Source organism: Acipenser ruthenus, chromosome 12 (genome assembly GCF_902713425.1).
Source record: "Acipenser ruthenus chromosome 12, fAciRut3.2 maternal haplotype, whole genome shotgun sequence".
Lineage (NCBI taxonomy): Eukaryota > Metazoa > Chordata > Actinopteri > Acipenseriformes > Acipenseridae > Acipenser > Acipenser ruthenus.
Window position 1 is genome coordinate 23,731,822 of NC_081200.1, and position 17,121 is coordinate 23,748,942.

The following is a 17,121-nucleotide window of genomic DNA, read 5'->3' on the forward strand; positions in this document are numbered from 1 at the left end:
AATATTAGGATGTTTTTTAATGAAAAAAATCCAGAACTGTGGAGCCGTGCCTAACAGTGACACACTCAGACAACAGTATCTCCCTAAAGTGTATGCAGCACACGAAGAATATTAAAATGGCAAAATGAACGATTCTGAGTCTGTTTGCGTTGTATGCGACGAGGACACTGATGATCAAGACAACTCTGTCTGGTACATTATTTTCATCCCACAGAGCTTTACAACTGCTAATTCTGAGGAACTTACTGCTTACTTAGTAGATACACTGCATCTTGACTCTATCCACACAACAGTAGTGGGTCAGGATATCAAGACGCTTGTGGAGAACGGCATTGAGTTTAATTGTGTGTCTGCCTTACATACGTTTTGAAGGTTTACAAAACTCGAAAACGTTGCTGAATGTGTCATTCAAGGTTGTTTTTAAAAAATCTATTTTGTCTGCTTATTACTTTTTTTTTTTGCAGACTACACAGACCATATCAAACGACTCGTTTCCAGCAAAAGTTTGTTACATTTTTAAAGATTGTTTCAATAGCGACTCGAGTTCCAATGTTACAATGTACTCGTACATCCTCAGACAGTCCGGGATATATGAAGATTACGAGGCAGGTGTATATGCAACTTTTTCGGCTATGTTAATATATTTATATAGTCACCATGTACTTGTGATATTAAGTAGGCTATGTTTAAAATAGCTTTAAAATATACAAAATAAACTGTAAATGTCCAATAAATAAATGTAAATTAATGAGTGTGAGTTTCAAATGGCATCTAATGTTAAAAAATGTACTTTTCGCCAAACACTTTTTGAAATGTAAATAGTGAACTTTTAATTGACTGAGCAAGTGCTTTGCTGATTTTTGATTTATATTTCAAAATAAATCAAGTTGAACAAACAAATATTTATTTGATTTCCAGAGTTAAACATGCATTTAGCTCCTGGTCTGTAAACTTTAGATTCCTCCCTTTGTCCTCCTTGGTCGCTGTCATTGTGACAAACTCAGAATACCATCACGAAGCGCTTTACAAGATAGTGAGGAACAATGCATAATACATTAAATAGTGAAATACAGGGTATAGTACATTAAATACATTTTAAAAAAAAAACAATGCAAACACATTAAATAAAGGCATAATACATTAAATAAAAGGCTAGGGTGTGAATTCTAAACATTGCGGATGGGTGTGTCAAGCAGAATCATACAGATAAGATGGAGTAAAAACCTGAAATAGCAATTTAGACAACAGCTAATAACAGATACCAGGCTTAGAGAGCATTAAAAGCAAGGGAGAACAAGTGGGTCTTGAGAGCTGATTTGAAACGAGCAATTGTGGGAGCTGCACGCACTAAAGCTGGGAGATGAATGCATGACAGAGTATCTCTGCATCTGGGAGGGAAAGGTAGGGACGGACCTTTGAGATGTTTCGAAGGTGGTAGCCGGACGATTTGACTACAGAGGAGGCTTGGGCATCAAAGGAGAGGTTACTATCCAGAAGTACTACTAGATCCTACTAGAAGTTCAGATTTGTTGGTGTTGAGCTGAAGAAAATTGGCAGACATCAGGCCTCAATGTCTTGGATGCAAGCTGAGAGCCAAACCATGGCAGAGGGGCATCCAAAGTCTAATTTTAGGTAGAGCTGAGTGTCATCTGCATAGGAGTGAAACATGAGGCTATGTTGGCGGATAAGGTGACCCAAGGGAAGCATGTAGATGTTGAAGAGAAGAGGCCTGAGAACAGATCCCTGGGGGCCACCGCAAAAGACTGGGTTTGCGTCAGCACTGCTTCCATCAAAGAAAACAGACTGCATGCATCCAGATAGGGAAGAGGACAGCTAGGAGAGACACGTTCCCAGCATACTTCTGAAGGCGGTCAAAAAGAATGGTATGATCTATGGTATCAAAAGCAGACGTTAGGTCATGGAGGACAATGACAGAGGGAGCAGCAGCATCAGCACTGAGCAGGAGATCACTAACAATCTGGAGTAGAGCAGTTTCGGTACTGTGATGTGGCCGGAAGCCAGACTGCAGAGAATCAAGCAGATTGTTATCTGTGAGATGTTTCATCAGCTGGCTGGCTACAGTCCTTTCAAGAGTTTTGGAGAGAAAAGGAAGACTGGATATGGGACGGAAGTTGGATAAGACAGCCGGGTCAAGGGAGGGTTTTTTGAGCACTGGCGTTACTCGGGCAGTCTTGAGGGCAGCAAGAACCAGGCCTGAAACCAGGTCAGAAGAACTGAGACGGACGAGACTTGTTGGCCAGGGGTCCAAGGGGCATGTGGCAGTGGTTGATTTCAACAATATGCTGAAGACATCAGTAATGGAGAGAGAAGGAAGAGAGAGTACGAGGGGCAATCAGAGGAGAGTCAAGGTGGTCAACTACTATACTGGGTTTGTGGCAGAAGAGCGTATAATAAATGGTGTCGATTTTGTTCTGAGAGAAAGAGGAGAAATAATTGCAGGAAAGAGAAGAGGATGAATGGGAGGTGGATTTATCGATGGCTGGATGCAGGATTTGGTCAATGGTTTTGAAGAGAATATTTGGTTTACTGTGTCCCAGAGATATGAGCTCTGAGAAGTACTATACCCTGGCAGCAGCGAGCGCACGTCTGTAGCTACTGAGGTGATCGGTCCAAATCTTTCTGTGAAGTGTTAGTCCAGACGACCTCCATTTGCGCTCAGACGTGCGGCAGGCAGACTTAAGCAGTTGAAGTTCGAGGGTATACCATGGACAGTTGCGATGTTTCTTCACTGTTTTGGTTGTAAGCAGGGCAGCTATATCGATGATCTGAGTAAGGGTGGCATTGTAGAGGGACACCGCATCATCGACCGAAGACAGGAGAGTCCCAGTCAGAGGGGAAGAAGAGACACACTGCAAGAGTATTATAGGATTTAGCAGATTTTTGGTACGGAAGGAAATAACAGTGGTTTTGCTTGAATCCCATCTACCCAATCATAGGCAAATATATACCTGCCTGACCAATTTTAAAACATTTGGGTCAGACAGCATAGTGCATTATGCAAATAATACCATGTTTATTGAAAACACAACAGCGTGCGAGCATGAATGATTAGAAAAAAACAGCTATGGCTGCTGTCAGAGTAAGATTAATTAGGCTAATCCATCTTAATATCCTCTTTCTATCTGCTTTTTGAGTCAGCTCAACCCTCCTGGCAGGTGGAAGATTCCTCCATGTGGCAGAAAAGGCTTTTTATCTCTCTAATGGGAGACAGAATATCAAAATTTTCACGTATACTGCAGTGGTCATGAACTAAAGAGGGACATAAATTGGTCTGCCGAGACCAGCCTTATTAGTCACCAAGAACTATACATTTGTGACTGCAATCTACGGTACAAATTATACTCCATGTCACGAAGAGAGAGCCATCTTAATTTGAATAGTGGATCTTAGCATCTGGTTATGACATGTTAACATATTTTAAGAATTCACATTTAAAGTGCCACTGGTCTGAATATTACAATGTGGTGTTATGGTTTTCTGGTATAGTCGGGCAGCAGTGTGGAGTAGCGGTCAGGGCTCTGGACTCTTGACCGGAGGGTCGTGGGTTCAATCCCAGGTGGGGGACACTGCTGCTATACCCTTGAGCAAGATACTTTACCTAGATTGCGTCTGCTAAGAAATGAATAATAATAATAATAATAATAATAATAATAATAATAATAATAATAATAATAATAATAATAATAGTCTCCACCGCTAAGAACAGGTGTGTTTGTGTTAACGTGATTCACCCGCAGTAAGCGATGGACGGTATAAACTCCCACACAATAACCTGACATTCAAAATGTCCCCCAATCACCAGTACACTAATCAAAACAAAATCTTTATTAAGACACTCATTACACTAATAATCCAATGGCGATTGGACCAGAGTAAGGGCGGATATGTAAAAAGGCAGATAAATTAATCCTGTTTTAAATCCCATTATACACAGCTACAACAAGTACTGTACTATATTATTATTGTTTTGAGATTCAGCTTTCATTAGGGAGGTCCCCTAAATCCCTTGTTTAGAAAGATGCAGGGTATTATTGCTTGTGACAGAGTAGCCGTCTGCCATGTGGATGCATGGAGTGACAGGAAGGAGATTGAGACAGAAGGAGTGACAGGAAGGAGATTGAGACAGAGGTTGAAGTTGACACGTCCGGCAGGCGAACAGGATTTATTTTCATATTGTAGCGATGAGCTGCAGGGTTTCCAGGATATAATGAGGACAGACAAAAGTTGTGGTTCAAAGCAGTAGGAAACCTCTGTATTTATTATTTTTTTAGTTTTTAGTGAACAATAACTCTCATTCCTCTTTAAACTCTCTTAATTCTCTCAATTCTCCCGCCGCCAGACCCCGCTTCTCTCTTTCAAACTGTCATCTCCACACACACCCAAGTCCCTTTCCCTTCCTCACTCATTGGTCCAACACTCCCTATTTCTGACTGGTTGTGTCAGACCTGCTCCCACCCCCCTCAGAGAGGCACTCACACACAGGCAGTCTTTCAGCTAAGTCACACAAGTACCAAAACACAAAGAGAACACTAACAGATCTGAACAAGAATAACACAGTTTACAAACACACATTATTTACAGAGTACTCCCATCCCCTTCCCCAGTCCATATTCGTGTCAATTCCCATTGTCCCCAGCTTTTTGAAGGAGGAGGAGGCTGTGTGGTCCAATGGTTAAAGAAACGGGCTTGTAACCAGGAGGTCCCCAGTTCAAATCCCACCTCAGCCACTGACTCATTGTGTGACTGAGCAAGTCACTTAACCTCCTTGTGCTCCGTCTTTCGGGTGAGACATAGTTGTAAGTGACTCTGCAGCTGATGCATAGTTCACACACCCTAGTCGCCTTGGATAATAATAATAACTTTGCATTGTTTGCTAACTGACAAAGTTCCAAGCATGCTTTAGCAAGCGCACAGCATCTAACAGAGACATTTTATTTACACTGAATTTCCGTACTGATGCGCATCGTTTTTCTCTCTCTAGCCATGCTTGCTGTTGTCAATGCTGTTTTTTCAAACAGTAAACCCGACACTGCGTACAGGGATTAAATAGCCAAGGTACAGTACTGGGGTAATCGCTCAGTAACGAGGTGCAAACAGCTGATTGATCGATCCGTCAAGCTTTTACTACAGTAAAGTGCTGCCTTTTGTATTGAAATTTATGTGAATGGCAAGGTAACAAGGTGAAAACAGCTAATTGGTGGATTACTAAAACCGATTACTACAGTATAAGCAGTGCGTTTGTTATTTAAATCTATGTGAATGGCTCATAACAAGATCCAGACAGCTGAGTTTGGCTGAAATATACGGCTTGCTTAATACGGTATAAACAATGCCTTTGTTATTTAGATCAATAGGACTAGCAAACTGTAAACGCTATTTGTCCGATAAACAGCTGCCGAAATAACCCTGTGTGGTTTAAGTGGTGGATACTGTACTATAAACACTTCAATTCAATTTGAAACTGACTGTCAAATTCTGAAATGTGAGAAGTAGAACCCTTATAACCACTTCTAGCTTCTTATTCATCTTATGTACCTTAAAAACAGGATACAAATGGAAATACCCAGCACCCAAGCACAAAGCACAAGTCAGCTCAAAATGTTCACAGAGACAGCAACAGATAAAAAGTAGGGCCTATATACCAATTAAAAGGCTTAATCAAAAGTAGCAAAGTTAGAAAAACAAATGATTCCCTTTGATCGAGCTCCGGATGTCAGATTTGAGGTGCAAATATGGTTGTGTGAATGCAATTACCAATGCAATGTACGATGCACATTAAAAGGAAAGAGGCTGCATAGCAATACACTGTACAAAAGGGTCATGCTGCTGAGCAGAGTGGAGCAGGGAGAAGCAGGGTGAGAGCAAAGCTGTGATACCTTCATGTATGCTCTGCATGTCCTTTCTCGTTTCTGAAGCTTTTTTATTATTAAAACAAAACATAAAAAAACAAGATCAAGCACAGAAAACAGAAGAAGAATATTAGGATCCAGAGCTTATTCATATTGTAAAGCAACCCTTAAAAGCACACACATTTCTTTGCATATAATATATGTGTATAAATATTATACATATTTTTTTCCAATTAAACCTTTTGTATTTTACCTTTATCATTTGTATTTATTTTAAGAGAAATGTAAACATTATACAACTAGAAAGTAATATTATTCAGTAGTGACAAGTAGGATTCATTAAAATACAACTGATTGAATATGATACTGTTTATTTGTTATACAAACACTAGCTTTCAAAATCTTGAAAATATAGAAAATCTCTTCTTCACTTAGACAGGTGTTATTTTTTACATTTGCACATCATAAGAATTTTAAAATACAATTGAGTTGCTGTTTTTTTTTTTTTTTGGTCTTAGATTTTATTTGTGTAACCTTTGTGCTAAACAAAAGGTGAGAAAATCTATTCCAGTACTATTGAGTATAAATGTCACTTGTATTCTACTGTGGATTAAAGACAATATATTACTTAAGAGAGAAGGGCCTAAAAAATGTAATCTATTGTGACTTGAAAGTAATAGTAATGGGATGTTTTTGAAGGCTGAAAGATTTGACAGGGAACAACAGCAAAAAACAAAGCTTAATAAAATAGTATTAGTAACAGGGGACAACAGACAAAATGTAATACCGTGTTTGAACAATTACCTTGTTAAAACTCCGGCCTGCCGAGTCCTTTTCGCTAGGCTTCAGCTCTTGAAGCTGAGCGTCTAAGATGTCAACCAGCTGTTCCATCAATCTCACTGATGAACTCACGTCCCCAGCAAAGATGGGGCCTTTGGTATGCTTTGCCAACTCATTTGCAAGGTTAGCAGCATTTTCCCCACTTCTGATCTGGAGTGATATAAATGATCATCTCAGCATGGTTAAAACAATATGATTTTAGGCTATAAGGATCTCCTCTCTCCTTATGACATACCCATACGGTGATGAAATATTCTTTTACACTATAATGCGTGGAAAACGTGTGACTAATTGAAGCGAATAATGTTGTGCCTGTTTCACTATGTAGAATTTATTAGATAAGCTTCTTTGATGAAAATAAGTTAACACATCAGTGTCAAAGGTGAGGAATGTAGTAGAATCTTCCAATGTACGGAAATAATTGCACGTTTTACCCTAACAAGCAAGCACTAAATGCTTCTACATGTTAAGCACAAATCTAAAGAAGCATTACCGGATCACACAGCAGGATATTCTACTCAACAGTTCGGTTTTCTTATATTACCTACATTCAAATTCTGAATTGCCCAATATGTCATATTTCGGATGAAAGGAAAAGAGGGAGATGCTACTTTGTATTATTTGCAAGCAATTAATAATGTGACTAATACATTGATTGCTTGGTTTCTATCAGAAGTGTGTCTTATACATTATTTAAAATTTAAATAATCTAATGACCTGTGGCTAGGATATAAAAAGCCTACAACCAACCTTCTGTGCAACTTGATTCACCCAGTGTGAGGTGCAGTTGCTAAGATCAGGGCCCTTGATGTTCCATGTTCCAGTAGAAAGCATACAAAGATACGAGGCAGTGCCTGCAACAGACAGGGAAGAATTAGGGAAACCAAATGTGTTTATCTGACACTAGCTAGAGATAAATACAGTACTTTGCTTTTTGGGAGATACAGGATGTTATGTAGCTCAAGAGAGAGGCTGAAAAGTGCAAGTACTGTCAGGTACAGACACTGTAAACACATAAATACAAAAAGGTATACACTGTGTATAAGTTACACATTAATTAATAATATATATATATATATATATATATATATATATATATATATATATATATATATATATATATATATATATATATAATACAAAAAACTGCAGTATTTGATTTATCTACAAAAACATATGAAATACATTTTAATGAAGGCTTAGTGTTAACAACAAAGGATAGAGCCACAATAATCAAAGTTGTAGGTCAGTGAGACAATGGAAATGGAAAAGTGTATAGCTACCTCTTGTTCCCTTAGGACATGGCCTTTCAACTAACATGCCTCTTTGTGTCTGAGGCCAAGCAATACCCCTTTTCTCTACACTGTCACAGAACCTTTCTGGTAAGGGGAAGGAGTCGGGGGTTGGGGGTGCTTTTGTAACAGGAGCCCCTGGTTGTGGTTTAGGCCCTCTGCTTCCTTCGTTCATGCCTCTGGTGGATGTCGTGGTAACAAGGCCTTTTTGTAATGTGACAGTTGTGGTGGAAACTGTGGTTTTGGACGGTTCTGCTGGAGAACTGGTTGAAACTGCAGTCGTTGGCACTGGAACAGGTTGAAATAGGTAAAATTAGCATAGATTTCATATCATATAATTCTATCATAGAGCGCTCCGTTACACATCAATGGCCCCATCTCCTATAAGTAAATTACAGTACAATGAATGTGGCTGCTTCAGCAGTACATTAAACATAGTATACTACTTACAAGTATTGGCATGTAGTAAAATAAAAAAAAAAAAAAAAAATGCTCAGTGCAAATGAACCATCTTCTTTCTAAACTTGATCTTATTCCAGTCACTCTGTCTACACCTTACAAGAAAATAATTACTAAAACATCTTCACATCATTCTTGCTTGAGAGATTTTGCAGCATGCCTGATTAGATTCCAACAGAGGACATAGAATGTATATGCTGTTTAAGCATTTTAGACGACTTCTTATTATTTATTTATTTATTTATTTATTTATTTATTTATTTTTTCACCAATGTTTCCTTTTTCCTTTTTAAAGAGCAGGTATGAAGCAGCAACTAATGTAATGCTAGAGGCAAGAACACAACATATTTGTGAATCATAAAGACACAGACTTAATGAATTCAAATACTAGGACTTGGAGAAATACTTGGACTTATATTCCATACAACAGAATACTATATTTGGGATTTATGGATTTACACATGTGTGTGGGTTACTTTAGAATATATATATATATATATATATATATATATATATATATATATATGCCTTCTAATATTAAATAAAACAATATTAACTGAAATGTAAAGTATAATACCTAGCTCATTAAACTGCAGCATTTATTCCCAGACCAAAACTAAAATGGTTGCGATGTCATTTAAAGGTTGCGTTGACTTTTTCTTTTGCCCTTTCCAAGCTAGTGCTGATAAAGTCACTCTAATGTGGTTGCCTGTGCTGCTGTTATGGTTACTGAAAGGAGGAATGCTGCATTTTTTTTGGTTTTGTTTTATTTAAACAGTGGCTCACTTGCTTGGTCAAAGTGACCTCAGTGTTGTTGCTTTTAATCCTGGCATCTAACCTGAGACCATTAGAGCGAGACGGCCCTCTCATCCGTAAACCACTGAAAACATCAGCAATTAAAGCTAAAGGTATTAAAACAACCACCCATCTGTTCAACTGTTCCTATCTAACTGGTTTGCATTGTGTGCTATCGGTCATCTCAGAACAACAAAGTCCTGCACACTGTCTTGTTTTTCAAGGCTGTTTTCATTGATTGCTAGAGAGTTGAATAGTATCTCTCATCCAGCTGGTACTTTGTATCTCACCGACTGCCACAAAAACTATTCTAACCCGTCTGTTGTCAATTCCATGAGAACCCTTCCACCCCACTGCAATTGATTTAATTGTACTTTTTGATTACATCACAAGCAATCTTTCAAGCTGGATAATCCAGTGCCTAATCAGTTTGTGTCTCAAGCCACATTATCCATGAGTTATTATTGTGAAATCACAAGTCCAGAGAAAGCAAACTTGTAGTCTTGAGCTGTAAGAGATGCATTTATGTTGCTCTTAGCTAATCAGCACCCACTTGATATCTCAGCATATGTATTAATAGCACTGTAATTAGCACTTGGCAAAAAAAGAAAAAAAAAAGAAAAGTTTTGTTTTATTTCTAACTGAGACATAATAATCCCTGACAGGAGAGAAGTGTATTGCACATAACACGGCTGTCTTGTGTTCTCAACATGTTAACAACTTAGATAGGACCTCGATAGCTTTCTCAACATTGCTCCCATTCTGGGAGAAACAGATGCTAACAGACAAGTGTGCCTTTCATATTATTTCTAATGACTGCAGTTATAGAAGTAATGCATGTTTTAAATGTTCTATATATGCCTGTGCGCTTTGAAAAAGAAAACTTGCTGTTTCAGATCATTTACTCGCTGAAAGTTTATTTGTGTTGGTATTATCTTGAATGCCTTGGTTAGGTCAATGAAACCATAGAACTAACTATACAGGATTACCTTATTTGTACTAAGCTAAATGAATCCTTTATACATGATTTTTACCAGTTGTGAAATGTATGTCCCAGGTGATAATCACCTATTAATGGAAGAGGACTAGCTCTCAGAATGAGTCAATAGCAGCTTAAAACAATTAAACCCTGTTCCAAGATCAAAACAGACTGAGAAAGGTTTTTTTTTTTTTTGTGAAGCAGCAAAGAAAAAAAAAAGAGTGGAGAAATAAATGAATAAACCATCTGCTTGAAAAGTCACTGTCACTGCAAAGTTAACCATTTATTGCATTCAAATGTTTTAGAGAGAGCCTGAATGCTGTATTAAAACCATCTGGCAGGAGTGGTTGTTTGTGTCTGTGGGTGAGACTGTACACTGCTGTAAAATCATAGCTGAAATTAGATTATGTATTGCAAAGTGTTTATGAAGATAACTGGTTTTCCATAGACCATAAGCCAAAATAACATTAAAATGTGTTAGAAACAGAGATCTTGGTGATCTTAAACAGTTTGCTTTTTATGTTTATGGATCAAACACAGACTTAGATTAGTGAGTTTACTTTTAAATCATTGTTAATACTTACATGCAGGAAAGTAAACAGACTACAGGTCATTCAACCTCATATTGATCAAATTTGTGGGAGCTGTTTCCTCTGTTTGTAGTTGATGATACAGAAACCCTGTGTTGATTGTGAAAACGGTTCCAGAGCAGGTCTCGTGTGCAAAACAGTAGATATGTGAAAGTCGCTTCATGGTGAATAAGTGGATATGTGAAAGTCTCTTCATGGTGAATAAGTGGATATGTGAAAGTTGCTTCATGATGAATAAGTGGATATGTGAAAGTCTCTTCATGGTGAATAAGTGGATATGTGAAAGTCTCTTCATGGTGAATAATTGGATATGTGAAAGTCTCTTCATGGTGAATAAGTGGATATGTGAAAGTCGCTTCATGGTGAATAAGTGTGAGAAGGTGGTAAAAAAAAAAAAAAATCCATGTGGGGGATGACCTAGACAACTAATGTAAGAAGAATTTCTAACACAAAATAATTAAGAGGTCAAATAACCCCTGTTGGTCCACTTAAGCTGGGATGACCCTTGCCTCCAAGTATTGTTTTGGCAAAAATTGAGAGGGTTGTTTAAATGCTGTGCTGGTGGTCTGAAGTCCTTAAATTGATGTCCCATGTTTTGTGAAGCCTGGATATATGGATGTCAGCAAATGTATAGCAGCCTCACTATCTTACCCAGGCTGTTAAATAAATCAGTTTCAACTGTAACTAACTGAACCTTATGTGTGCTCTGCTGAATACTTACATGTGTTTGGTTTCAACCTATGATCAGCAGTGTCCAGGTGAATTTAATGTGATATCTCGTAACAATTGTAAGTCACCCTGGATAAGGGCGTCTGCTAAGAAATAAATAATAATAATAATAATAATAATAATAATAATTTAGTAAACATGAAATCAATGGTCCCATTTGGTCTCACTGCACTCAATGTTTGAAAACAATATTTATGCCACAGGATGAGAATGACAAAATAAATAAAACATATACGCTAAGGACAAGTTGTTTAAAGTCTCACTGCATTAAGTTGATATCATTCTTACAGTATTTATAGGGTCAAAATAATTTGTGTGGGTTATGCACAGATCAAGTATGCTGAGTGAAGTCTGATAACTCTATAGAACCCAAAGTAACGAGTGGGTTGTGGCTTTTCTCAAGGGCAAACTCCAGGTAAATAAACAGGGTAGTCACCAAGCATTGTCTTTGGTAGACATTTGCATGTTCAGTTTATGTTCCACATCTTAACTCCGAAATTCCTTAAATTTATGATCCACCGGTAACCCACTTACACTTCTTGTGATTAATATGTATCTATTTTTTTTTTTCTGTTTCGATAATACTGCAGCAATTGCGCCATAGATATTGTGGTGGTGACTGAGGAATATTAGGTCTCACGATGGCAATTTCACTTGAAAGAGAAAACTCAACACAGCCTAGTATATCTGTTTTATGATTTCCACATTCATGGAATAAAAATGTTGTAAGTCTGCAGTTGTGAGAATAGCCTATCGAATAAACGCATCGGAATTCCATTTTAAACACTGACAGGTAATGAGAGCTGACAGCCACACTGAGTTATAGCATGTAAGAGTTATGCTGTCCAGCGTCCCATGATGAAGACGGTTCACTGTTATACAAACCATTAGATGTTTTCTAGTAGTAAATGTATATTTATTTTCCTCTAAAGAAAAGCTCAGGTCAACATTTATAGGGGACACATTGTTCAGATGACGGTCAGATTGAACCTCTGATATGCAGTAGCAGGACAATTACTTTCATAGGCTAAAGCCTAAATGGCATTGGGGTATCCTTTCTGGTTCTAACAGAGACTTTAACATAGCAACATGGTATCACCATACACCACTGGTTACTCTCGGAGGTTGTCGAAAAATATGTCAGCCTTCTGTCTCTACAGCCCAGCTCGAGACTCTGGGTGGCAGACAGTTTAGCAATTACAGTAATTATGCAACCAGATTGGGAAACTCCCTGGCCAAACATATCTGTAATTCTGACTCAATAAAGCTCTTCAAAACTAGACCTAGAGCCTCTATTTGTTTGACATGGCCTACTCATTAGTTTTGGTCCTTTGCTCTGCCCTTATGCAAGTTTATCATGGTATTTTTGCAGTGTTTTTGCACTTTTACCATGCTTTTTCCATGGTAATACCATGCATTAGAAATCAAAAAAGGAGATACGCACACCAATCATGTAGGTGAGGTGCAGGTTAACGAGAACAAGTCATTTAAAAAAGAAAAGATGATAACCGCACACTTGAGTGTGCAGTTATCATCTTTTCTTTTTTAAATACCATGCATTAACCATAATGTACCCTGGTTTACCATGTTTATTAATATACTTTACCATACCTCACTGTTCTTTACATTGCTTTCCTATGCTTTACCATGCTTTCACTATGCTTTACTATGCTTTTACTATGGTAAACTTTTATAAGGGTGCCTTTTGAGAAGCTCTTTTATTATGGTCATTGTACAACACATTTTGCATTGTACTGTATTTAGAACAAACTATAATTGTAGATGTATTGGGCGGGTGAGTCTGTGAGTCTGATCTTGCATGAGTACCCTGGAGCAGATTGTTTTCGTGCTTGTCCAGGCAGGTACGATAAATCCTTATGGGGTTAGAGATCAACTCTCATTTTTACCAGAAGTAGTAGTTCTTAGCTATGAAGGATAATGCAGAGGATATGGGTGCCACAGACAGTATAAGATTGCACTTTGCTTATAAATGCATTAACTGCTCTCTACATTCCCATTGAAAAACATCCAGAGTGACTTTCATATGCTGTAGAACAAAACACGAAGCGAAAGATAAAGAAATTACTTTTACCTTGGGCTGGGTCAGGTGGTCCAAACTCCATGGTATACCTCAGTATGTAATAATTATTCCACACATATAGCTGATTGTCTCTTGGGTTATAATCCACTGCAGCAATGTACTGGTATTGGTTGGGGAAGGGAATATCCACATACTCCCCCCTGTTTTGTTTGGTATTGTAAATATAATCAACTAGGTTTTTGCTCACTTCGCTCTCATTGTCTTCATAAGTGGATCGAACCACATAAAGAACTCCACAGATCATGAAGGCATTGGACGCCGACCGCTTGTCATAACTGGTTTCCCAGGTTGCTTCAAAGCGGAGAGTGTAAGGGTTCAACTGGCTAATGACAATCATTCCATTGTTCTGCTCAGTGGCATAAATGACCCACAAACCATTCTCATCTACCGCCAGGTCAATGTCAGTTTTGCCTCCCCATTTGTAGGGTGAGGTGTCGTGGTAGTTGGCATTATTGATGATTGCTTCCCCGCTTTTGATTCTAGTCCTCAGGTCAAACTTTACAATGTTTCTGGTCCTCTCTTTGTTGAAAAACACAGCACCATCGTACACCACAAATCCAGTGCCGTCGACCCGGTGAGGGAGTTTGTACGTTGTCGTTTGACGTGCGTTTTGGAAGTCGTCCAGCGAAGCGTACTCTATCAGAGTGTCAGTACGGTATGGGGTCCAGGGCATGAAGTAGATTTTGTCCCCTGCCTGAAGGGGGTCTTTACACCAGGCACCTGCTTGCTGTTCCGCCTCAAAGACAAAGGAAGAATCCCCAACTGCTTTCAGAGTCCCGGGGCAAACAAAAACTAATAATGGGGAGAGCAAAACAAAAAGCAGATTAAGTCAACAACGTCGATGACACTGTACCGATGGATGTCTAAATATTACATTAACTCAGTATTAAGGGTTGCCCAGGAAGAGTGGGGATAAACCATATCAGTGGCAATCAAACTACAGATACCAGATAATCAGCAATTATAAGCAGATTGAACTGGGATAGTACTAATACAGTCAGTACATCAAAAATTTTAAAAATTGCATAGACTACATAGGAATGATTATTGTATTGAGCGTTTGACTATCTGTAGCCACTGGTTCCTTCTTTTTTGGACCTATATCTGTACAGCCAATGTTATTTTGCCAATTGACACAACCAACATAAAATTACTGAGCAATAGAATGATATAATTGGCTCAGCAAGTTTATCTGGTATCTGAGATACTCTTAATTATTTACTATTGTGCTGCTAATGTCATTTACTTGTAAGTACAAAAAAAAAAGAAAAATAAATAAAACTTGAAAAAGGGGAAAAAAGAAAATAAATAAATGCATGTTGGTTCGTAAATGCTTAGTACTTGAAGTGAAACTAGTTTTGGGTTATATTTCTTTTTGGAAACACAAAAAAAGAATAAAAAGGTGGAGAAGGAAGTAGGAGGGGAAAAAAAGACAGTAGAAGCAGTAAGTTTAGAAGGCCGAGAAACCCTGCTCCCATTGCATGCTATGGAGAGGTTTCTGGAAGCCAGGCAAGATGACATCTACTACCACAGGAAAGCACCCAGGGGTATGGAAAAGGAACCCCAAAGGACACCAGCGACTACAACCCATCGTCTTGTTAAAGCTGCAAGTTCCCTTATGTCTACTACAGTCTATTGACCTTTACAGTCACTATGCGTTCTTTGTTCTATTGCCTGCAGAACACCAGAGTGGGGTAGGAAGGTTTACAACCATATGGCACAAAACAAGGAGCTAGGGTTTGGATTGTGTAGGTTATTTACCTTTTTGCTCCACTTCTATTTTAAGCATTGGAAGAGAGAATGAAAAAGGGGTGCAAGGAAACAAGAAAAGAGATTAACATGAATTAACTGTCAGCTAGAATGTTATTTAAAGTAGCAACACACGTTACGAGACAAGGATTAAGGGAAGTATTCCTATTTGGGAGGGAAAAGAGAAAGAAAGTGAATGTCAGAAACAGCAGGCGTACCTGACATGAAGAAAGACTCGGGTTAGATGAAAGCTTAAAGGGACAATACAAAGTGCCATTAACATGTTTAGAGTAAACAGAGAAAGGCTGTGACACACCTGGCCTTTAGTGGGTTTATACAGGGTTATATATCACTTTAACAAATGATTCAGACTACATTACTTTTTCATTAAGTATGCATTGTCCCTTTAAACTGTCCTGATCTCTAAATGTACAACATTAACCAGGACTAGCTACCTGTAAATATACACTGTGTGTGTGTGTGTCTATATATATATATATATATATATATATATATATATATATATATATATATATATATATATATATATATATATATATATATATATAATACACACACACACACACACACACACACACACACACACACACACACCTACAATTTATTTATCAATTTTTGATAAATGCATAATTATAGTAGTTTTTATTCACATGTATTACAATAATTCACATTGTAACTCCTTAATACTTCACAGAACTGACTTTTTTTTTTTAATAATACATCGATCTCAGGAATAATTGGTACTAAAACAAACCGGGGAAAAAAAAAAAACTGTAGCTGTAATTGTACTGATTATGAAAATGATTATTGCCCTGCATTTGTTTATAATTAAATATGATTTATCTATTTTCTTTTACATTTGTGAACAATAAAATTACTAAGTCACAGTGTACAATCGAACAGTATTTGTAGATTTTACCAACTCAAGATTAATGATTTTCAGAAGACTTTGAACTTTTCTGCATGACTTTATTTTTTAGCCAAGAGAAGTAAGTACTGTTCCTGCTTTGAATCCCTAATAACAGTACAGGGCAATAGAAACCAGCGGTGGCATGCCTGCCTTAAATACATGGTATCTTTATATTTTTTACCATTTGAGTGGTACTTTAAATGTGAACACATATGCTAAAGTCTAGCAAATTTATGTATGGGATAAACAACAGTAAGTGTTGAATCAGGTTAGGCACGAGAAACTGGATTTTTTTTTTTTTTTAACCGATTCAACGCTTTGAGTTTTTTATGCCACTTAAAACATTTCTTCTTAATTGATACTTGCACGATAATGAGATTCAATTGATTGTTAATTTAGTAATGTGCTCTTCAGTTCAAACAGTTAATAATTGTCATATTGTGGGAATGCTGTTGTGAGTTCCTCTTGAGTTTAAGTTTAAAAAATTCCACTTACGTAGACAAAAGTGTCTGTTGTAAGTGAAGACAGTAGGAGGACTATGTTTTAGATGTAAAACATGAAAATAGCATTAGCAAAATAAAAATGCAAAAAACAAAGGAATGTGAACCAGCAACGCAGTCAAGTTATTGAACATTTTGCCAAAGCTAAAACAGGTGAAGACCACATATCATTGCCAGAGATCAGTTTTCGAGAAGTACTCAGGCAAAATTTAAGTGGGCATCTAACGTCCGTGTAATTGATGGAAATTTACCAAGTGATGATGACATTGCTGTTCTTCCTGTCCAG

The 17,121-nt window shown here is 37.7% G+C and overlaps 1 protein-coding gene across 19 annotated transcripts in view; it reads right to left on the reverse strand.

Annotated features, from left to right (window-relative positions):
- LOC117416994 (adhesion G protein-coupled receptor L2-like) overlaps positions 1 to 17,121 on the reverse strand; it is a 118,580-nt gene that overhangs the window by 26,737 nt on the left and 74,722 nt on the right. For 13 of the 19 annotated variants that reach the window (XM_059034695.1, XM_059034696.1, XM_034028541.3 and 10 more), the window contains exons 5-9: positions 13,647 to 14,447; positions 7,994 to 8,290; positions 7,461 to 7,564; positions 6,675 to 6,860; positions 5,898 to 5,936 (exon numbers count right to left, since the gene is read on the reverse strand). In XM_059034695.1, the coding sequence (XP_058890678.1) occupies positions 5,898 to 5,936; positions 6,675 to 6,860; positions 7,461 to 7,564; positions 7,994 to 8,290; positions 13,647 to 14,447 (1,427 nt within the window). The remainder of the gene's footprint in view (positions 1 to 5,897; positions 5,937 to 6,674; positions 6,861 to 7,460; positions 7,565 to 7,993; positions 8,291 to 13,646; positions 14,448 to 17,121) is intronic. The other 6 variants (XM_034028538.3, XM_059034705.1, XM_034028544.3 and 3 more) reach the window with 1 other exon arrangement.